General features: G+C 44.3%; 1 protein-coding gene across 1 annotated transcript in view; it reads right to left on the bottom strand.

Moving 5' to 3' along the window:
• JPH3 (junctophilin 3) overlaps window positions 1–9,691 on the bottom strand; it is a 72,153-nt gene extending 62,462 nt beyond the window's left edge. Inside the window, exon 1 of the mRNA XM_042438629.1 lies at window positions 8,173–9,691. Coding sequence (XP_042294563.1) covers window positions 8,173–8,554 — 382 coding nt within the window. The 5' untranslated portion in view covers window positions 8,555–9,691. The remainder of the gene's footprint in view (window positions 1–8,172) is intronic.
• Window positions 9,692–24,815: the final 15,124 nt, after the last annotated feature.

The raw sequence follows: 24,815 nt of genomic DNA, 5'->3' as shown, positions 1-24,815 counted from the left end.
TAAAATGTTGCACCGTGTCACCCTTTCTAGAGTGAGATCTGTGCTGAACTGACAGTCGTTTGGCTGCATCCTTGGGAAGAACAGGTTGCAAGTTACTCATCTTCTGCTCAAGCATTTGCCTATTGCATGGAGAAGGGCAGGGGTGGGAAAAGGATGGAATCAACAACACACAGGTGGACCACAACAGATGAAGAGACAACTGGTTCCGTGCATCTCCTGCCTTCACAGTTGTCACATTTATACGTCGTGATACATCAGGCATGGGGGCCGCATCCTTCTTTTGCTGAAGGGCAGGAGGGGAGATGGAAAGAAATCAATGGAAGCTATTCAGCAAGAGGGATCGGTTGACTCCACATAGAGCCAGGCAAATCAGAAAGAGATTTCTGAGCTTTTGAAAGCCAACGGAGGAAAAAGTTTTGAGAAATAACAAGTGGGATTTTTTAAGGGAGGGGAGCCACCAGACTGCTAGAAATTCAACCTGGAGGAGTTGGGTTAGTTAACACAGAGATACACATACACACACACCCCCGTCTTGAGATTGGCTCGGCTAATCTGAGTTGCGAACGTCACCCTGACATCGTCATTACAGTAGTACTTAGTTATTTCCAGGACGGTTCTGCCTTTATGGCATTGTTCGGTTAGCTCTGCTTGGATTTCCAAATATAAAGCAGCTAAAATAGAGATTGCTGGGACACATGAAGCGCTCTAAGGCTTGTCTTTAATAGATGGTGGTTTTCAGACTCCTAGAAACAAATCATCTATCCTCTGTCTCCTTTTCCTCTCCTATTGCTTTAATGCCTAGTGCTTTGACTGCTAGAAAGGCCCGAATATTGGAAACCAAAGATTTAGATTCCTCTTGATGTGTCTTCACCTTTTGAGACAGAAACAGCAACACTGGGAAGATATACAGTCACGAAGATGACAGGAGCCACAAGTCCAAACCCATTAGACCCGGACAAGAGATGTTATATGGCAAAAGTGCAGAATTTGAGGATCAAATTCGCATCTTGAAAAGGTTCTCAGGGCGCATATTCCACGGGTTTGTGGAGCCAAAGGCAAAGAGATGGACCCAAAAAATACAGTCTAGTGAGCCTTAGGAGAGGCATTTCAACCTTTCAGAATGGAATATATATATATAAATATATATATATATATATATATATATATATATATATGGGAAACCATATAAGGTCCATATTTTTGTTGTATATGGGAGCATACTATGGTTTTAATCTAGGAGAACTGGTGTGCCACTTGCAGTCTGGGTGCAGATGCAACATTGGGATTATTGTTGTACTGTATGTATTTTATTGTAATCCTCCTCGATCCTGACGGAGAGGCAGGGTAAAAATAAAGTATTATTATTATTATTATTATTATTATTATTATTATTATTATTATTAAATATAAGTGTGTGAGCACTCAGGTGGATAATTCGAGGGTGACATCAAGAAGAATTGTCTTGGGATGCTTCTCACCTAAGTCTGAGTGTGATGCAATTGAGAGCCAGTGTGGTGCAGTGGTTTGAGCATTGAACTACAACTCTATAGACCAGGGTTCGAATCCCTACTCTGCCATGAAAACCCATTGGGTGACCATGGGCAAGTCACACTCTCTCAGCCTCAGGCAATGGCAAGGCAATGGCAAGCCACCTCTGGACAAATCTTGCCAAGAAAACCCCATTAGAGATTCATCTTAGGGTCGCCATAATTCACAAATGACTTGAAGGCATGCAACAACAATCGTGACACAATTATTTGTGGCAACTGTAGCTGGCAAGGCAATTGGGATGTCAATCCACCACTATTTCATCCATAGTTTTCTCCTCACTGCAATAGAAGGCAGTAGAGTATTCTCCCCACGTTCAAATGTTTCAAAGTGTTTGGAGGAATGTGAAGTCAAAGGCTTTCATGGCCGGCATCCATAGATTTTTGTGGGTTTGGGGGGCTATGTGGCCATGTTCTAGAAGAGTTTATTCCTGATGTTTCGCTGGCATCTGTGGCTGGCATCTTCAGAGAATGCTGGCATGGAAGTAGACATCTCTGCAGATGCCAGCCACAGATGCTGGTGAAACGCCAGGAATAAACTCTTCTAGAACATGGCCACATAGCCCAAAAAACCCACAAAAATCTATGTTTGCAGGAAACTATTCTGCATAGAAATAGACTTTTTTGTGCAAAGAACTCCCCAGTGTTTTCTGCAGAGGAAACAATGTTTTCTGCATGGGTTTTTTTTGTGTGCACAAACAACCTATGCATTTCTTTGCAGAATAATTTCCCCAGAACCCTTCAGGAGATTCATATACTGGGGGAGAAGAATGCAAAAAGTCTTGCCGTTCTATTAGTATTCCCAATGGGGTTTCCCAGGTGTCAGAAAACCAGGTTTTCCCCCCCAAAAAAGGAAATAAATAGTTGAGAATGCTCTTTCCATCCCTGCAAGGCGGAGGCATCTGCTGTGTTTCTTTGTCATTTCTTTATTGGATTTGTATCCTGCCCTTTCCACCCCGTGCGCATGGTGCCCTTGCGTGCTTGGGAAGTGATTAAAAACAGTGCTCCGGCCATGTGCCGGGTTAGTATTTGTACAAGGGATTGATCCATGTATTCCTTTCAAGCAAGTCTATCCGTCGCATAAATCAAAGGTGGAGGTTGTGAGCATCTGTGAGTCAGTATATGTACACAGACACTGTACACAGACACATCGGTGTCTTTGTTTGTCTGCTTGTGTGTGAAAGAGAGACAGAGAGAGATAATGTGTTCATGCGCTTAAGTAATCGCTACTTGTGCAGGAGTTCCAAACTCCCGAGGGAACGAGTGTGCAAAAAATGAGTGTGTAATTCTGTGCAACTGGGGAGGTCTATGGGAGACATAAAGAGGCACATGTGTCTAAGTAGGACATAGTGAGCTATGGATAAAAACAACTGTTTGGGGTACCTTATTCCACATATAAGCAAAAATGTATGGTACATAAGTATTTTCACTGTGAGTATCTACAAATCACCGCAAGTCTTTCCAGGAGTCAATTCTATTGTTAATTTAATGATATTTTTATGTTAACTCTATATGCGTGTGTGTATTTGTATGATACGAATTTTAAAGTTGCACGCGTTTTATCCTTTGTAAGAAGCCTGGAGTCCCACACTAAAAAAAAGGCAGGAGATATCTATTTCCAGGATTTGCAGGGTTTCCATCCTGCTTTTCTCCCACAACGGGATTCACTGCTCTGTTGCTGTAGAGATATAGATAGTAAAAAATAATAAACCTTTTATTTCTACCCTGCTTTTTGCCAAAACAATCAATATACTGTATTGTTGTTGTTGTTGTGTGCCTCCAAGTGATCTCCAACTTAAGGCAACCCTAAGACCACCGTATCATAGGGTTTTCTTGACAAGGTTTGTTCAGAGGTGGTTTGCCATTGCCTTTCTGAGGCTGAGAAAGTGTGACTTGCCCAAGGTCACCCAGTGGGTTTCCATGGCCGAGCTGGGATTCGAACCCTGGTCTCCAGTTGTAGTCCAACACTCCAACCACTAAACCATGCTGGCTCCTAGGAAATTATATACGTGTGTGTGTGTGTGTGTGTGTATACACACAGTGGGCCCTTGATATCCGCTGGGGTTTGGTTCCAGAATTCCCATTGGATAACAAAATCCGGGGATGCTCAAGTCTCATTAAATACAATGGGATAGAAAAATTATGTCCCTTATATACAATAGAAAACCAAAGTTTGCTCTTTGGAATTTATACTTCTTTGGAATATTTTCAAGCTGTGGATGCTTGCATCCATGGATAAGAAAATCTGTGGATAAGGAGGGACAAATATGTATGTATGTATGTATGTGGTGTGAGTGAGAGTGATAGATAGAGCATGGGTGGATGGATGGATGGATGGATGGATGGCTAATGGTCTCTTGCTGGCTTCTTTTTCTCCTTTTCAAGAAAATGGAGATTTGGGGAGGCTTTAAAGTACACATAAGCTACTCTAAACCGGCTATTTTTTAAAAATGCGATCTACTTATCCGGCTGATGTTTATCTGTGGTTTTTAAAGGAACGGCGTGTGGCAGACGGTTTTGACGTCCCAGGAGGAAGTGATGCAGCTAATAAAACCAGAGGGATTAAAGAGGCGCACAGGCCTGAATTCCCAGTGGCTGCCTTGCTTTTTTTCTCATGACAACCCCAGTGCCGTTCCTTCCTGGTGCAACACAACAGCCACCCGTCTCTACATCTAGTTTCTGGCGGTACTCAAAGCCAAGAAAAGTTCCTTAAAAAACAGACTCATCAGGAAAGCCGGGAGAGGCAACCTTGCAACTCCAGACTGAGTCGAGAAAACATATCCTGGGATACCCTCCGAGAGCGCAGCTGAATTTCACTGGGTTAGTTTATCCTCAGGTGACCCATAAGAAGACGGCACAGGAGACCACAGACTGAACGCTCTTCATTGCATCTCCTTCTCCAACCCCAAAAACATAGACCAGGAGGAATAAAAAAGAGGAAATGTCCAGGTGTCCACATCTGGATTCATTTTGGATGTCACTTGGTGGCGTTGCCTTGTTTGTCAAAGGAACCATAGTCTTGTTTTCAAGGAAAATTGCCACTTTTGGAAACGTCCAGACATAGCAATTGAGCTACATCTCTGCTCGATTCTTGGGCTCTTTAAATTATCTTCCCATGTTGCAGATTCAAAAATAAATCTTCATTCGTATGTGTGTTGCTGCTGTTGTTGCAAGATACCATGGTGCCCACCTGGTTTTTGGGTCATGATATGGACAGGCAAACGTCCATCCTTTAGGTAATAATTTTCAGGAACAATCTTTCTGAAGATTGACCTCAATCTTGACTTTATAAACAATCCTAACATCTCCTTGGAGAGGGACAGAGACAGTGTATGCACATAAAGAATGGATCCAGACAGATATGTGTGTTTGCTTATGTGTGTACTGTATTTGTATGTGTGTGTACGCATACATACATAGGTGATTTAAAAACAATCCACACCTCTGACAAGTTGGATCCCAGGAGGATACAGTTGTTATGAGTGTTTATGCGTGTGTGTTCATCACTCACATACAAATGTGCCTTCAAGCTTCCTATCGACTTATGGCAACCCCATGAATTTCATAAGGTTTTCTTAGGCAAGGAATGTTAGAGTGGTTTTTCCTAGTTTCCTTCTCTGAAATACAGCCTACAGCACATGGTATTCCTTGGCGGTCACACAACCAAGTACTAACCAGGGCTGACCCTGCTTAGCTTCTGTGATAAACGGGGAACACTCTCAGCTTCCGATGGGACCTGGTCCCTTTAGGTCCTTATACAGTCAGCTCTCCATATTCACAGATTTGTTATCCATGGATTCAAGCATCCGCAGCTTGGAAATATTCCAAAATGATATAAATTCCAAAAAAACTAACCTTAATTTTGCCATTTTATATAAGGGACACCATCTTACTACCCCACTGTATTTAATAGGACTTGAACACCCAGGGATTTTTGTATCCACAGGGGGTCCTGGAGCCCAACCTCACCAGAAACCAAGGACCCACTGTGATGATGATGATGATGATGATGATGATGATGATGATGATGATGATGATGATGATGATGATGATACTCCACTGTATTTAATGGACTTAGGAATCCATGGATTTTGGTATCCACGGCAGAGGGGGTCCTGGAACCAAAGCCCAGCAAATACCAAGGGCCCACTGCAATGATGATGATGATGATGATGATGATGATGATGATGATGATGATACTCCACTGCATTTAATGGGCCTTAAGCATCTATGGATTTTGGTATCCACGGTGGGTGCTGGAACCAAATATCAGCAAATACCAGGGGCCCACTGTGATGATGATGATGATGATGATGATGATGATGATGATGATGATGATGATGATGATGATGATGATGATGATGATGATGATGATCCATTGTATTTAATGGGATTTAAGCATCCATGGTTTTTGGTATCCATGGTGGGTCCTGGAACCAAACCCCAGCAGATACTAAGTGCCCACTGTATATTTATTTACATATATATGTGTATGTGTGTGTGCGTGTCTATACACACACACACACACACAGACTAACACAAACAAAGCATTCATCCAAAAGGAAACAACACAACATGGGATAAGGAAATGTGTGCTACTTTTCCTCTTATCCTCTCTTCTTGCTCTTTCCTTCCTGTTTTCCTGTTCTGAAAGATTGTATGTAGCTGTTTTGCTTGGCTTTTCCCTATCTCTCCCAGCCTGAAAGGATAAAGGCCCTGTACATTTTCTCTTTCTCCAGCTAACACATTTAAGGCCAAGGGAGCAACATAGGTTCATGGGTGCACCAAATAGTCAAACCAGAAGATCCTTCCTTATGGTGCTAAGATTTTGCTAAGCAGACCTAGGCCCTACTAGTTTAGGAAGCTGTCACTGGGAGAAAGAGGGGGAATTCAGCCACTTGGAGGAGAAACGCTGCTGTGTTCTCCTGATATGACTCCAGCATTAAATTCCCCCAAATATTTATCCCCATTTCTCTGCTTTTGCTAAACCTGTCTGCTAATTCAGCCTTCATCTATGCCTTTCCCCTTCAAGAACACCTGAAGTGATATTTCGAGCCCAGAAGAGCTGCTCCTATCTGCCTGTAGGTTTCTCGACATTCATTTAGCTGTGAAATTTCAGACAGAAGAAGTTCCCTCTATGAATTACCATCATTCACTACCAGCACAGCTCCAGATGCAGGATGATAGCAGTTGGCAATACGAGAATATCCAAAATCCTCAAAACCGTGATGCTTTTATGGGGCCAAAAAAAAAAAAAAAGGCACAACATACATGTTGCAAGCTTTCGACCCTGAAATTCCCCGGGACTGAACTTTTATTCTAGCTATAGGGTACCACCATGCAGCTTAGGGGTTGCTGATCCTACAAGTCTATAAGTTGATTCTACTGGCTTCCTTTTCTTAAGTGACCCAACCACAAGCCAGTCATCTCCGGCAATGGATTATGGATGCTGTGATGGACGGCTGAGCTGCAGATGTAGAGGCCTGACTCACCGCACACAATCTGCTAGGAAGTTTTCTTGAACAAGGCTTGCATTTGAAAAATGAGCATCCTGATAGACTGTGTATCAGATCCCAAAGTACCCTGGGCCTGGCGTATCCTTTTATTTGCAACTCAGGTCACCCCTTCCCCTTGTTTGCTTCTTCCTCACCCTCTGTCTGGACACATGTCTCCCGACCACCATTTCTAAGCTCTACATAAAAGTGATTCATGAACTTATTGTATTGTAATCCCATGAAGCCAGTTCAGCTCAGAGAAAGAGCGACATAGGTGGCAAACAAGTCATGCAGGGAGCTTCAGAGCCAAGCAGAGGCCTGAATCTGGCTTCTCTGAGCCTCTCCAGCAAACCATCTCTTGCAAAAAAAGGCCTTATATTATGCAGGAAAACTAAGAAAGAAACAGCTCTGATCCCAACTGAACTCAAAGGACCACTGTCAGGAAAAGAGTGCATTCTTTCTTTCCATTAGGAAACTGAGCAGGGCTTTCCAATTTATTTTATTGAGGATAAAAAAGAAACATAAAAGACATATATTGGTATACACACACACACACACAAAATAAATATGCATGTTCTTATTCTAGTACCGTCTTATATTTCCTTCCAAATCTTGCCAAATCTCCATACCCTATGATTCCCACCTAACCTACTTCTTCTCTTACTTTGGCCTTCTATATGTTCCTTCCCCACTCTTTCTTCCACCTCCTTCTCCTTCACATGGTATCTATCTTCCCATTTTTAAAAATTCATAATGGTCTTTACCCTACTTACTACCGAGAAGGACTTCCCCAAAGGATGCACAACAGAGGGAATTGCAAAGTAGGAAGGGACCTCAAGGGTTATGTAGACCAACCCCTTCCATACAGCCCAAACACCCCCATGAGATGGCTCTCTAGACTCAGTTTGAAAGCCTCCAGAGAGGTTGGGGGAAAGGAAGAGGGTCACCTCCATGAGCTGGCTCTCCACCCTCAGCATAAAAGCCTCCAGAGACATAGGAAGAAAGGAAGAAGGCCACCTCCATGAGATGGCTCTCCAACCTCAGCTTGAAAGTCTCCAGAGATACAGGGGGAAAGGAAGAGGACCAATTTGAACAAAGCAAGGAGGAAAGTGAGAAAATCTGCCCCTTACCTCCATCGGAGTAGGTCTCAGTCCCATAACCATCCTGCAGTCCATTGCTCCAGGTGCCTTCGTACTTGGCCCCGTTGCCAGTGCATTCGCGCACCCCATAGCGTCCCTTAAATCCATGGGTCCATTCGCCTTTGTACACCCATTTCCCTTTGCTCTCCACGCCGATGCCGTGGCGCTTCCCTTGCGCCCAGGTGCCTTGGTACGTGTTCCCACTCGGCCAGGTATAAACCCCCAACACTTCGAAGCCGTGACTCCAGGAACCTGCATACTCGCCTTGACCCTTTGGGCCAGTGCATATTCCGTGGCCGTGCGCCTTGCCGTCCTCCCAGCCTCCACAGTAGGACCCTCCATCGTCAAAATTAAACCTTCCCCCACTGGACATGCATGTAACTCAGTTTGCAAATTCTCAAAAAGGTGAAAGAAAAATAAAAGGAGGGAAAGAAGATCACCAGCAGCAAAACAAGAAAAAAACAAAACCAAAACAAACCCTAACCCCAAAAACAGAACCCAAAAAAATTAAATAAATCAGCACACCACCTTAAATAATGCACCAAAAACCGAAGGGCTGCTTGAGTCTTAGCACATTCTCCAGGGTGGGGAGAGCTCCAGGCTCTGTCCTCTTGCCTTGCGTCGGAGCCAAAATAATATTAATACAAGCAGCCAAACCAGGCAGGTTCGGGTGCAGATGGGTCTCCCGTAAAACCATCCGAGGCCCAAAAAAGAAGAAAAAAGCAAACACCGGTTAGAGAAAGGGCCGATAAAGGGAAAAGGCCAAGAACCAATGTCGAAGAAGAAGATGATGATGATGAAGAAGAATTCCTGGGTTTTGCAGGGGAAGGAAAAAGAGAGATACAAATGCACAGGCAAGGGAGGTTTTAAATCCCCCTCTGTGACCTCCACCTGCTGCTGTTTTGATGGTGGAATGGATCAGCAAGTCCAAGCCAGAACAGCATCTTCATGGCTGTGTGTGTGAGGTTTTTAGCCTTCCTCTTCTGGGGTGATTCCTGTAGGCACAGCAGCAGCAATGCAGTGTCTGTGACTGTCTCAATCTCACGCACCCTCTCTCCCTCTCTATCACACACACACAATCACACTCACACAATCACACACCTACACACCTCACCCTACAAAAAAGGAGCTGCTTGCCTTTGGTCCTCAACCACCAGCCCCCCTACCCAAGCCCTTCTTCCTTTCCCCCACAACACAACCACCCACAACCAACACAAACCACCCACTGCGAACCTCACTCACACCGCCTTTAGATCTGGGCTGGCTTTCTGGAAAGAGTCCCACATTTTGGGGAGCTGCAAAGGGTGGCTTCGCCCTTTGAGGAAGGCCGGTGGTCCTCTCCAAAAGGCAAGATGCAGGAGGAGGATGGAGGGATGGAGGGATGGAGGTTTGGATGCTCCAGTCCTGGAGGGCCAAAAGCCCTTTGGCATCCCCCAGCCTCCTGTCTCCCTATAGCTCCCTCTTCTTCTTCCCAAGTGGATATAAATCTTGCTTATTAAGGGGAACAGAGCCTGGCTTCTCCTCCCTCCCTCCCTCCCTCCCTCCCTTTCTCTCTCCCTCCTTCTCTCTGTGTGTCTCGGCTCAAGCTTCTTGGATTTAAAGGCACAGGAACTGCGTAAGGCATCCTCCACCCTCTTTGGCAGAGCTCTCTTTCGCTCTCCTGCACATCCTCAGAGACAAGGAGGCCAAAGCATCGCCCAACAGGCCATAGGGATGGCTTCCAGGAGGTAGCAAAAATAAGAAAAAAGCAGGTTGCGTGGAATCTCACAGCCCACAGATATAAAGTGTGTAGCCGGGGTTTTTCTAAGGGCAAGAGGATTGCATGGTGGCATTGATGCCCCAGTTCTCAGGTCACTGTGCTCATTCCTTCATCCGTGGCCTGGAGAAGCAAGAAGGAAGCATGCCGACATAAGGTGCATCTACATTGTAGGAATAATGCAGTCCGACACCGCTTTAAGTACAGTGGTTCTATTTGACAGAATCTTGGGATTTGGAGTTTGGTGAGGCGCCAGCTCTCTTTGGAGGAGAAGGCTGAAGACCTTGCAAAACTACAAACCCCATAGGATGGAGCTACGGCACTTATAGGCCTCATTCCCATTTACAAAAAAAGCAGTTTGTGATCCAAATTGATCAATTGATTCGACAGCAGAGCATGGTTCCCACTACATTTGCCCCAGTCACATTTCTTCCCTGTAAAATAACCCACTTGTGGTTCACACTCAGGAGTGAATCGGTTCAAAATGGACCCACTCCAGCCGGCCGAAGGGCAAATTTAAATCGATTCCGATCCACATCTGGTTCACTCTTGCGCAGAATTGATGTATCCAAAAAGATGCAGAAAACATCAGCGTCAAAAAGACGTGGGTTAAATGGGTCTAGCACATGGCCCCCGTGTCTGAATCGCTTCAGCGATTCGGTTCAAGTGTGAACCAGGGTCATTTAAACTGGTTCACACTGAATTGCAATCCAGTTTAAAAGGTAGTGGGAATGAAGCCCAAGTGGTGTCAAACTGGATTATTTCTACAGTGTAGCTGCTCCTTTAGACTGCTTTGGTTGATGCCCCTTGTCTTGCAGCATTTTCCCACCAAACAACGTTGGATTTGAACTTCAGAGCACAAAGCCCTGCTTCAAGCATCTTATTTGCAATGTTCGAAATGCAGTATTTAAGCAGACAGAAACTTCAGAGAGACGAGAGGAACAAAGGTAATACAATGTCAGTTCTCCATTGCAGCCATACAGTCTCTTCCTCTGAGACCTGGCATGTCCTTGCTCTCTATGAAGGAGCCCAAATTCCGCGTTGAGTAAGTATCTGTTGAAGAACAGTTTTCAGGATACCTGGAAATGGCAGGAATCCACACCGAGGCTTTTCCCATGAATGGAAGTCTCAGGTCAATAAAGGTCAGGACCTGGGTGAACTGGAAAGAGAAATTCATGCACGTGTTTGGCTTTAATACCATTTTGCTAAGAGCTTTAGCCGTGGTCCAGAAATGCTTTATACTTGCCTCTGACGAAGGCATGGCATTTGCATGCATGGAAGGAGGCAAAAAGATGAGTGGTGGGGCATGCATAGAGTCTTTAATGGATAGGTTACATTCATGACCGTTGCCAATGAGCCTAGGCTTTGGGTAGAGCACTGGTGAAGTGCCTTTGCTGGACACCCAACGTCTCCCATTAACTTGGTTTGCACAGAGTGCGTCTGTTTATCCAGCCAATTACTGCAAATCTGATCTTCCTTAGCCAGATAAAAATAGCGTCCGTTCCCACAAAGAAAGCAAGAGGCTCAGCTGCGGCAGCCGGCAAGATGAAGGAGTTGATCCAGACCAAGACAACCAGGGAGGGCTATGCAGCTCAAGAAGAGGATGGATTTTGACTCTCTTGGAAGGGATATAGCAAGGCCAGCATCTCTCAGATGAACACCCGGATGTGTGTGGCCAACGGACATTAGACTGTGGCCAAGACGGACACAATTATGAATGAGAAAAGTCTTTTGCAATCATATTAACTCTGCAGGAAGGAAAGGAGAGGAGAAGGCAGAGTAAACTTCCCAGCAGACTCAGGCAAAAGCAAACCAACACACCCACCCACATTTCACAGGTGACAGATGTGGCCAACAAACGTCAAATAGTGGTCAAGATGGCCAAAGTTATTAATGAGGAAGAACAGGCAAGCTAGAGAATGCTGCAGCGGTTTGCTTTTGCCTGAGCCAACTGGGAAGGGTAAGATTCTGCTATCCTCCTATCCTCTTCCCCCAAAGGACTTTTTGCACTTTGAACTCAGTTTGCAGCAATGGAAGTAAGCTAAGGACAAAGGAGGAATATGGAAAGACGACAGGAAAATGGAGGCATTTTCAAAGCAGCCACAGCAATTGAAGGAAGCTGAAGATAAAGGAGGAAAGTGGAGGGAGGACAGAAAAACAGGGGCATTTTTAAAGCATCTGCAGCAAGTGAAGTAAGATAAAGTCGAAGGAGGAAAGCGGAAGGAGGAGAGAGAAATGTGGACTTTTATTTTAATACTTCAATATATACCTTCAATACATACATCCTCAGTTAACCATTAGCAATTACAAATTCCAAAATAACCTTCTATACCTCAGTTCAATTTCAATGTCACCCTTGTTTTCTTTCATCCTTACCCCTATCCCTCTTTTCTTCTGTCTTTCATTCGTTCTTTCACTCTTGCATTCTTCACTCTTTCCTTCCCATTTCTTTTTGGTGTTGGATTCCTTACATTACTGCAGAGCAAAAAAGTAACTTCCCCAAGCTCTGGAAAAGCTTCCCCAGAGGAAACAGAGCTGAGAAGGAACGGTGCTCCAAGGTTCCCCCGAAAAGCCAATAAAACAAAATCCATTGCTGCACAGAATGTTTAGCAACAGTCAGAATGATAAAGTAATCATGTTTAGCGGGCGTCGGTAATGTTGTTTTCTACTTGGGACGCACCGGTTGTGAGATTATGAGAAAGCGAGTGATATTTTAAATGGATTATCTGGCATAACTTTGGAAACGCCTTCAGAGAAAAAATGCACCATCGAAAGCTGTTGGTTATGGGCTTGATGGCTTGAAGGCACACAACAACAACAACAACAACAACAACAACAGCATCCTTTTCACTTTGAGAATTGTGGTATAAACGATTTAAGGGCAGGCTTTGTAAAAAAAACACCTATGTTTTACTCGATGTTGTAAGCTGCCTCTGGGGCCACAGCAAACTACAAATCCCAGGATTCCATAGGATGGAGCCATAGCCGTTAAAGCAGCATCAAGTTGAATTATTTCCGCAGCGCAGATGCAGTCAAGAGATTGGAAGGCAGCAGTGGTCTCAGGGCCATATTGCACCCCTGCAAAGGGCAGTATGTGGCCCATGAACCACACAATTCCCATCCTGGTGCTATCAGCAGGTTGCACAGATCCTGTGCGTTTTTTGCGCGGCAACGGATGGAGAAGCGGGGGCCAATTTTGATTCTAGCACCAGCTGCTGATGGATGGCTTGGTCCCAAAGGGAAGTTCTCCTCCAGCATTTGATACTGGGATGAAAGATTATGGACAGCAATTAGCAACAGGGGAAGGGAGGGGAAGGTAATACAAGGAGCGCAAGATGAAGAGGACTGGAAGAACACAAGAGATGCAGCATCTGTTGTTTTCTGATCATTTGCTTCAGGCGGCAGCTCTAGACAGGTTGGGTTTCCGTTATCTGAAATGCTTGGGATCAGCACTGTTTTAGATTTTGGAATGCACTTGTCCCTCCATATTCACTAGGGTTAGGGGGACAAGACCCTTGTGAATATGGAAAACCCGCAAATAACAAAAACACCATATTTTTACTTGAGAGGACCCCTCTCTAGGAATCTCTAGGTCCTCCAGGGCAACTCTGTGGTCAACATCCAACAGACACTGACCATAGAACTGCACTAGAGAAGCTACAAAGGTCTAGTAGAGTATTCTCTCTAGGAATCTCTAGGTCTTTCAGTGCAACTTTGAGTTTAGGTTGACCATAGAGTTGCACTGGAGGACCAAGATATTCCTAGAGGAAACATATTAATCAAATCTGTGAAAAATCAGATCCACAAATATCAAATGCCCAAATATGGAGGGATTAGTGTATTTGCATATTTTGTCGTTGTGCACCTTCAAGTCATTCCTGGCATGCAGAGACCCTATCATAGGGTTTTCTTGGCCAGTTTCTTCAGAGCGGGTTTGACATCCCTCTGAGGCTGAGAGAGTGTGACTTGGCCAAGGTCACCCAGCGGGTTTCCATGGCTGAGCCAGGATTTGAACCCTCGTCTCTCAATGTCCAACACTCAAACCACTACACCATGCTGGCCCATATTTGCATCTACAGAATGAGATATCTTGGTGATGAGACCCAAGCGTAAATGTGAAATTCATTTATGTCTCGTATATACCTTTTACACATACCATATATACTTGGCTATAAGTCAATCTCATGTATAAGTCGAGGGCAGGTTTTAGGGCCAAAAATACGGATTTTGGAATGACCCATGGATACACTGAGAATAAAACGTAGGTTCATGAAGCAAAGGAAAACAATGCCAACAAACTTGCAAAATCCCAGTAGACATAACTGTTTGCGTTCGCATTAAAGGAAGAGAGAATAGAAAGGGGTCAGTGCTTCCTGGACAGACTATGCTCTTGCCTTTCACCAGGGGATGGTTCCTCTTTAAGCAGGAATTAAAATACAATGCTGACATTGACCCACAGATAAGTCGACTTAGATTTATGAAATGCCATCTTTTCCCCAATTCTAAGTGCCTCTAAGTTTCACAGGTAGAAGCCACAGCAGTTAAAGTGGAATCATAGTGCTGCAGTTGTGTTGTGCGGATACACCCCTGGTCCCTTATATCTCCCCATGAAGTCCGATTGATACAGTAAAAGCTACCTAGGATTTAGAGGCCAGGATATTTCTTCCTCCCCTTGCCATAGATATATTACATCTCATTCCAAATTTCTTTGCATTTCAAGTCAGCAAGTTGCCCGTCTTGACCCAAAAGCCCTGGAAAGCAAACCGTGGTGTGTTCTCATGGACTTTTCCATCCCCTATAGAAATAAGGGACTGTTTTGCACCATGGAGAATGATTGGTCCCATGAAAATCCAGACAGGTTTCAGAAGAGGATGCCAACATTTTGCCCGCCAAGACCATTGAATTTTCCCGCCTCCATCAAAGAAACCTGAATGTTATTACGTCGCATTGCTTCTTTGCAAGGAATAGCAGCTGCAGCACTTTGAACATCAAATCTGAAGTCCGAAGGCCATGCAACCGGCTGCTGTTTTTGCATCCATCTCAGCAGCTGTCATCCAGGTGCATGTATTTTGGATGTCCCCAAAAGGGACTTTTTTCAGTGATCAGATATACTAAAGCATCTCTTGAGAGGTACATGTTGCTTTCCAGGCCTCCCTCTACCCAGTTCCCTGGATTTCCACTGCTCTTGTTGCTTTTGACAGCAACCACCAAAATAGAAGTGTTTTAAAAAAGCGTGGACTTGCCACAAGCACCAAGTGAGTCATTCCCACACGTTGCTGGTGGGTCACAAAGGCAGGAAAAGAAGAGGAGGTAGCAAAGAGTCAAACATCTGAATCGAGGTAAATCTTCACCAAAATGCATCCTCTGGGGGACAATAAGGGAAGGGAAAAAAAACATAGATTCAAAGGTCTGATCTGCACTGTGGAAATAATGCAGTTCGGCACTGCTTCAACTGCCGTGGCTCCATGCTGTAGAGTTTTGGAATTTGGCGAGATACTTCGCCTTCTCCGGTGCTGCAACAAACTACAGATCCCCGGATAGGATGGAGCCACGGAAGATAAAGTGGTATCAATCTGCTTTATTTCTTCAAGTTATTCAGAAACAGAATGCTTCCAAAATAAGCATCCTTGCTCACATCCTAGGCTGACTATGCATTGCAGTAACAATACAGTTTGAGCCTTAACTGGCTCAATGCTATAGAATTTTGGTTTGGTGAGATATTTAGCCTTCTCCGTCAAGAGAGCCCTGGGGCCACAGCAAACTACAAAATCCAAGGATTCCAGAACATGGAGCCATGGCAGTTTACGTGGTGTCAAACTGCATTATTTCTGCAGTGCAGATTAGACCATAGAAGCATAGAGTTGGAAGAGATTAAGTCCAATTGACTACTCTGTGCAGGAACTCCAGCTCCAGCATCCTCAGCAGGTAGCTGTCCAAGGTACTTTCTCATATATCCAGAGAAAGTCTATATCCAGCACCTTTCTAGGGAACTGGTTCCACAGAAATGTATGGTGTAGTGGTTTGAGCATTGGACTATGGCTCTGGAGACCAAGGTTCAGATCGCCAAGGACTGGGAAGAAAGGACAGTAAAAGACAATAAAATTTCAAATCCATGGATGTCAATGGAAGTTACTTTGCTGCTGCTAACGGATGAGGAATTTTATTCACTCTAACATCATCACTTTTCTTCTTGTATATGATTTTTTTATGTCATTGCCTGATGGTGAAGCCAGGGAAGCTTCGAAAGCTTGCAACATGTCTATTGTGCATTTTAGTTGGTTCAGTAGAGCATCACTAGATTTTGTTGTATTTTGTTGCACGGCCAGAACAGTGACCTCTGAATACAGGGGAACCTCCATATTTGCTGAGATTAGGGGCACAAGACCCCTATAAAACCACAAATAAAAAAACACTGAGTATTTTTAACCTGAGAGTAAGAATCTCTAGGTCCTCCAGTGCAACTCTATGGTCAACAGCAGCCTAAACCTGACCACAGAATCACACCAGAGGGCCTAAAAATGCCTAGAGAGGTGTTCTCTGTAGGAATCTCTAGTCCTTCAGCGTAACTTTATGTGCAGCTTCCAGCTGAAGGACCTAGAGATACTTAAAGAGAACAAGTGGAATTAAATCTGCAAATAATAATAATAATACATTTATTTATACCCTGCCTCTACAATGAGATTGAGGCAGCTTACAACAATATTAAAATACAATAAAATACAATGCCCCATAAACCCAGACACCCACCAAATAATCAAATCTGCAAAAGCCAAAGCAACAAGTGCAGAGGGCCGGCTGTATGTCCAATATGCTAGTTTCTCCAAACCTGTTGCAAAAAATTGTCATCCAAATGAAACCTACCTACCTTTTGATCCCACTTTGGAAGAAAGGTGAGATATCAATCCAATAAATAAATACACCTTAAACAGCTTTGCTGTCTACCAGGTCTTCTTGGCAAGACCTTGAAGAGCAGATGCCAGTCAGAGGAGACGATTCAGAATGAGGTGGACCAATGGCCTGATCCAATGTAAGGCAATGCCATATGTTTGCAATTAGCCGTGTGCAACTTGTCCATCCTTTCCACCAGATGTTGGATTATTTCTCTGGCCAAGTCCCAGATTTGTTAATGACTGTACCACACGATCCGTTGCCCGATTTCCAGCCCTAGCCCTGTTCCTCCCAGCTGTTCCTATTATCTTTTAATTGTCCATACCACTTTCTTAAAACTGTTGGATTATGCTGCTGGGCACTTCTGAACACTTGCGATGCTTTATTCTTTTGGTGGGAAGAACATTTCTGGCATACATAGCTATACAGTGCGGGCACAATTTTCCTGGGAACGCTTTTGACTTTCAGTGTTTGCATATAAAGCACATGCTTCAGAGATATGTTGGTCTTGAATGATGAACTGTAGTCATTTTGAATGACGATCAGGGTTTGAATCCCCTCTGACCCATGGGCCTGTTACAGACTGCCAAAATAAAGCTGCTTCAGGTCTCTTTGGAGGTATGCTGTTTAAATGATGCATGCATCAGAAGAATCCGGAAGCTGCACCAAAGCTGTACTCCAGTGCTTAGGAATGTAGTGTGGCTTTGGCGTGACTTCCGGACTCTTAGGACCCATGCATCATTTAAAATAGCATATCTCCAACAAGGCCCGAAGCAGCTTTATTTTGGCAGTCTGTAACAGGTCATGGAAACCTATTGGATGACCTTGAGCAAGTTGCACTCTCTCAGCCTCAGAGGAAGATAACTGCAAATCTCCAGAGGCTTGACAACCATTTGTTTGAATGCTTTGACTGTGTATTCCTGCATTGCAAGGGGTTGGATTGGATGGCCTTTGGAGGTATCTTCCAACTTTATGAGTCTATGATCCACTGAGTAAATCTTGCCAAGCAAATCTTAACATATCTTCAAGTCAACACATAACAAAGCGCTGCAAAATGGGTAAAGCCTTTGTTTATTCTGCTAGCAATCATAACCAGTTTGCAGCTAACACCAAACAAAGCTCCTCTTAAATGATTTAGAGATTATGTTGGGAAAGAGGGAGAGGGAAATGTTTCGGTGAAAATAAAATAGTTTAGCGGGAAAAGATATCAAGTATAGCAGGAAAAGTTGGGAGCAGACCAACAACATTTCCAAGTATTCCCATTACTAGTAATTACGAATTCAAAGATATAGCCGTGTTAGTCTGTAGAATCAGTATGTAGAGAGATCTCATAGCATCTTTGAGATTGAAAGAAAGGAGTTGGCAGCATGAGCTTTTGTAGACTCGGATGCATTTGCAGCCATGGACAGACTAATATATGGCCTGGCTTTCCGTTCCATCAAATGCATCTGAGGAAAGAGACTTAAGTCTTCGAAAGCTCATGCTGCCAACTTCTTTCTTTCATTTAGTCTCAAAGGTGCTCCAAGATCTCTCTACATAGTAACTGCAAAGAGATGGATAACCTGCCTTGCAAAAAGTTTGGCACAAATAAATAATCCTGCATATTTACAAGAGAGAAGCAATCCCTTGGTTATCTTTTGCACCATTGTGGTTCTATGCAAGCGTCCCTTGTGTCTCACATTCAGAGCAGAGTCAGTTAATAACATCCCAGTTTGAAAGTTGGGGCTTTTGTAGTCTCAAGCCGAAATCTTGCAGCCGTTCCATCTGGATTGGTTGCCTGCAAAACAGAAGTTGCATTTTCCATCCATACAGAGTGTTCTTGCGGCACGGAACCAGAGCAGAAGGTCTGGAGCAGCCAGAATCCCAGCGAGGCTGCCAAAAAAGAAAAGGATGATGGCACAGTCTTTAATGCACAGGCTCCACAACCAGGAGCTGCGGCAGAATTGCTGTGGGTGAGTAATTTCTCAGCTCTCTGCCAACTGGAGTTTGGAGGAAGGCAGCCGCTTTGCACTGAGTCAGATCCAAGGCCTGTCTAGTCCAGGACTGTCAACTCTGACTGGCAAAAAGCATTTCCCTTCTTTTGGGATTCTAGCCTTACCTGGAGAACCCAGGTGTTCCTTTCTGGTGGTCTCCTGTCCAATCACGAACCGGGCCTAACCAGGCTTAGCTTCTCAAACCCGATGAAATTAAGTGTATTCAGGGTGGTATGGCGGACGGTGGTGGTGTCCTAAACGCAAAGGAGGACAAGGCACTGCACAAAATGCAGAATGTTCAAGGGAAAAAAATGTAGGAGATGACCACATAAACACTAAAAGCATTCATACAAGTGTAAATCCATGCTTCTTAGTCATGCTCAAAATGGAGGACATTTTGAATCTTCTTCTGGAGAGAAGGTTGAAACGGAGGACTGGAAGGAGGCCATCTGGTATTCGTGGCCAAAAATCCAAAAAGCAAAGCTTGATTTTGCCATTTTATTTAAGGGAAGCCATTTTACTATGGCATTGCATATAAGGGGACTTGAGTATCCCTGGATTTTGATATCTACATGGGATCCTGGAACCAAACCTCAGTAGATACCAAGGGTCCATTATAGTAGTAGTAGTACCCAATTGTATATAATGGGACTTGAGCATCCACAGATTTTAATATTCATGGAGGGTCCTGGAACCAAACAGCAGCGAATACATAGGTCCCACTGCAGTAGTAGTAGTAATAATAATACCCCATTGTATTTAATGGGACTTGAGCATTTAGTATTCACGGAGGATCCTGGAATCAAACCTCAGCAGATACCAAGGGCCCACTGTACAAATAATAACAACAACAACCTATTGTTGTTGTTGGGACTTGACCATCCATGGATTTTGGTATCCACATGGAAGTCCTGGAACCAAACCTCAGCAGATACCAAGGTCCCACAGCACCTAAATACCCTAAAGGCATCAAATCCTGTCTGATCTTGGATGCTAAGTGGGGTCAGCCTTGGTTAGTACTTGGATGGGAGTCCACCAATGAATTCCAGGTACTGTAGGCTCAGTTTCAGAGGAAGGAAGTGGCAAAGCAACCTCTGAGGATTCCTTGCCTAGGAAAACCCTCTGATATTCATGGGGTCATACCTTGCTATAACACTTCTTTGCATAACGGGAGGAATTTGGTGTATGTAAAACATGAATAGATTTCATATATACAAAAGAATGAATGTACATAATATCAAGAAAATACAAATAAACAAGACAAAATATACGAAACATAAATGAACTTCGTGTTTCAGCTTGGGTCCCATCTCCAAGACATTTATGACGTAGATCCAAAAAGCTAAAGAACTCCAAAATACTTCCAGTTCTAAATGTTTCGGATAAAGGAGGCTCAAGCTGAAATTGCTGGCCTGGTCTCTCCTTCGTCTAAGTCTCTGCAAGAAGTATAGTAAACAGAAACTGGCTGCAGTTCATTAAAAAAAACTCTGCTTAACTCTTTGTTGGATTTTGAGCATTATTCTGGATTAAAGAGGTGTAGATTTTAAGCGAGGAATTGATTTTGGTCTAAGAAGCAAGACCCCAGGTTCCCTCTAATGGAAACAGGGAGGAATTACAGCTCCTTTCAACTTTTCCTTTTGCACATCTAGCTTGGTGTAGGGTTCGAATCCTTGCTCAGCCACGGAAACCTACTGGGCGACTTTGGGCAAGTCACACTCTCTCAGCCTCAGAGGAAGGCAATGGCAAAAACCTCATCTGAACCAATCTGGCCAAGAAAACCCTGTGATAGCTTCACCTTAGGGTCACCGTGAAACAACTCAAAGACAACAACGACGACAAAGTGGTTTAAGTGCCGGAGTAGAGCCCAAGGTTCGAATTCCTGCTAGGCCATGAAAACCCACTGGGTAACCTTAGGTCAGTCACACGCTCTCAGCCTCAGAAAACCCAGTGATAGGGTCACTTTACCATGAACTTGAAGGGACTTGAAGGGATGAAAAACCAATAAATTTCATAGAATCATAGAATCCGAAAGTTGGAAGAGACCCCAAAAAGGGCCATCCAGTCCAACCCCATTCTGCCATGCAGGAACTCACAATCAAAGCATCCCCGACAGATGGCCATCCAGCCTCTGTTTAAAAGCCTCCAAAGAAGGAGACTCTCCAAAGAATTTCATCCTCCAAGTGCATAGCAATAGCTCCCACAAATACATCTTTATGCTATTGTAGCTGGATCCCTATTTACCTGACAGCAGCCGCTTCAATCGATGGGGATCTATCCCTCCGTCGCTCGGAAAATTGTCGGCTGATCTTTCTGCCGTCTCTGGAAGTGATCTCCATTGCAACAGCCAGAGGTAGGATCTGTGCCATGCGTTCCCATCATCCACACTCCCTCACCCCCCATTGATGCCGCTGATACTGTGCTTTTCCAAAGCATTGCTGCACCAAGGAACCAACCCTTTCCAAATTGCTGCACTGAGGAAAAATCAGAGTTCCCAGTGTTTTGGAGAAATCACATCATAGCGCTACTTTCTTGAAAGTGGTTTTAATGTTGGAGTTGGACTCTGGAGACTAGAGTTCAAATTCCGGATCAGCTATAGAAACCCTGACCTTGGGCAAGTCACACTCTCTCAGCCCTAGAGGATGGCAATGGCAACCCCCCTCTGAGCAATCTTGTCAAGAAAAACCCATACGTTTGTCTTAGGGTTGCCATGAGCCAATGTGGTGTCATGGTTCAAGTGTTGGACAAGGACTTCTGGAGAACAGGGTTCAATTTCCAACTTGGCCATGGAAAGCCATTGGGTGACCATGGGCAAGTCACACTCTCTCAGCCTCAAAGGATGGCAATGGCAAACCTCCTCTGATGAAACCTGTGAGGAAAACCTCATAATAGGGCTGCCATATGTCGGAAACGACTTGAACAAGAAAGGCTGCCATGAGCTGGAAACGATTTGAAGTCACACAACAACAACAGCGATGACAATAACAAACACATGGCTGTTTGTGTCCAAAATGACCACAATGACCATTAGGGAATTGAAAGATTAGTCAGAATGCATAGATATTAGTTTCCCCCCCTTTTTTTTCAACCCTTAGTATGTTGTGTAGATTATGATAATGAATGTAAGTATGATTCATGTTGATAAATGTGGGGGTTTTTTGTAAGGGAAGTAAGGATTGTGTATATATTACTAATATATGGCAATAGCAATAGCAATTGCAAGTGATGGAGCTGATGAAAGCATGTGCTTCGAAGAAGTGCTTTAAACCAGGCCCTTTACACTGACTTTAAAGCACCGCAAAAAAAGCCAGACAACGGAGGTAACACCATCGCAGCCTTTTTAGGATGGCCATTAACTGCAGCATCACATGAGCCAAATATGCACAATTCCAAAAACTGTGTGAAAACCCAATTTAAAAAATGTGTCGCTGTTGTCGTTGGCACATGCTTTTGCCGAACAGAGGAGACGCTCAAGACTGGCAACCCCTTGAACCCACATCTTTGCGGCCGCTTTTGGAAACCACGCGTTCGCTTTAAATCCCTTTCCGTAAATGGTCCCAGTGCTTTTGCAATCCCAGTTTCCAAGGTGACAAGCAATTGTGTCCTTTGCAGAGTTTGGGCCTATAAATAAATTCTTGATCTATAGTCCCAACATCAGTGAACGCATGGAGAGGCGGTACGGGGTTGTAGCGTGCTCTTTGCCGAGGCTTACTAGAAGCAACCAGGATTGCCTCTTGAATATCTTTTGTTTCATACCATACACAGCCATTGCCAGAAAATACACCTTGCTGCAATCTGAGGCTCTAAATCTATGCTCAAATGCTACCATAAAACCATCAGGTAGCACTGGAGAACCAGTTTGGCGCAGTGGTTTGAGCATATCGTCGCCTCTTGTTTAAGCCTTCCCTTGCATTGCCTCCATTTTCTTCCAAACATGGGCATCTTTCTAGTTGTCGGCTGCCACAATATTGATGGATGGTGCAAAAAAAAGCAAAAGGTGCACAGTGTTGCCATAAAATATCCACGAGAGGGCACTGGCACACATCCATGCGCCACCGAGCTCTTTTAAGCCTGAATCTCTTGTTTATCCTCATGCGTAAGGACATAAAATGTGGGACTCCACCAATCTCAGCATCCTTTTCTCTCACAGTGGCCAGATAGACTCTGGTAGATGAAGGATGAAGAATGATGTGGATGCAGCATATCTTGATTTCAGTAAGACAAGGTTCCCCATGACCATTCTTGCAAAGAAGCTTGTAAAATGTGGGCTAGATAAGGCAATTGTTACATGGATTTGTCATTGTTTGACCGGCCGAACCCAAAGTATGCTCAGCAATGGCTCTTCTTCTTCTTCATCCTGGAGAGAAGAAGTGACCAGTGGGGTGTCCAGTGTCCTGGGCCCAGTGTTACTCAACATCTTTATCAATGACTTGGAGTATACTTATCAAATTTGCACATGACAAAGATATCAAATTTCCAGAGGACATAAGAACATAAAATGTAGGACTCCGCCAATCTCAGTATTTGCAGATGATACCCCAGAGGAGAGGATCAAGATTCAAAAGGACCTTGATTGATTAGAAAGCTGGCCAAAGCTAACAAAATGAAATTCAACACAGAGAAATGTGAGATACGACACTTAGGGAGGGGGGAAAATGAAAAGCACAGATATAGGATGATGGGGGACACTTGGCTTAAGGAGACTTGTATGTGTGAAAGGGATCTAGGAGTCCTACTTGAACAGTGCGATGCGGCAGCTAAAAAGGCCAATGAGATTCTAGGTTGCATCAATAGAAGCATAGTGTCTAGACCGAGGGAGGTCATTTGTTGTTGTTATCCACCCTTGAGTCGATCTCAACCCATGGCAACCCTATGGATGAGACATCTCCAAGACTCCCTTTACTCCAATGCTCTGCTCAGGTCTTGCAAATCCATACCCATGGCCTCCTCCATAGAGTCCATCTCCATCTGTCCTGTGGCCTTCCTCTCTTCCTCCTTCCCTCCGCCTTTCCCAGCATCACTGCCTTTTCCAATGAGTCCTTCCTTCTCACAATGCGGCCGAAGGATTGGTCATCTTGGCTTCTAGGGATATTTCCGGCTAGATCTGCTCTAGGGCCATTGGTTTGTCCTTCTGGATCCATGGGATCCTCAGCACTCTTCTCTCCAAGGGCTTGGTCTCCCTCCTATCCTCTTTCTTGGCTGTCCCTCTCTCACATCCATCCATGGCAATAACAGGGAAGACAATGTCTTGTGTGTTTGTAACTTTTGTGCTCAGTTGTCTGTCTTTGCATTTTAGGATCTTCTCTGGTTCTTTCATAGCCCTCCTTCCCATTCTTCATCTTGCTCTCATTTCCTGACTGCAGTCTCCGTTTCTATCAGTCGGGACTCTTTTACTATCTCTATTTCCTCGTTGTCTGAGTTGAAATTGTGTAGATTCTCCATGGCCTTTATTTTGGTTTTCGTGTTCAACAATAAACCTGGCGTTTGCGCTTTCTTCCTTGACCTTCCTCAGTAGTTGCTCCAGGTCTGGGAGGTTCTCTGCTAAAACCATGGTCTCATCTGTTTATCTGAGATGTTGATATCCTTCCTTCCTATCTTCACTGCTCCTCCTTCTGTGTCCAAGCCTGCATTTCTTACAATAGGTTGAAGAGGGATGTGATACGATGCAGCCTTGCTTGACTCTTTTGCCAATTGGGAACCATTCTGTTCCTCCATCTTCTGTCCTGACAGCAGCCTCTTGCCCTGAGTCCAGATTCCTCAACAGGGAACTATCAGATCTGTTGCAACTCCCATCATGTCTTTAAGGGCCTTCCATAGCCTTTCGTGATCTATGCAACCAAAAGCTTTGCTAAAGCAGTCTATAAAGCACAGGCTGATCTTCTTTTGAAATTCCTTGGTGCTTGAAAGATACTACAAGGAGGAAGGGTTGCCCTCTGCACATGCTCAGGAGCACTTTTGGGAGATGCTAAAGGGGGGTTGCCCTCTGCACATGCTCAGGAGCACTTTTGGGAGATGCTAAA

This window comes from Sceloporus undulatus, chromosome 8 (genome assembly GCF_019175285.1).
Source record: "Sceloporus undulatus isolate JIND9_A2432 ecotype Alabama chromosome 8, SceUnd_v1.1, whole genome shotgun sequence".
Classification (NCBI taxonomy): domain Eukaryota; kingdom Metazoa; phylum Chordata; class Lepidosauria; order Squamata; family Phrynosomatidae; genus Sceloporus; species Sceloporus undulatus.
Note: the sequence above shows the minus strand (reverse complement) of the source record. Positions and strands in the feature narration are given on the sequence as shown.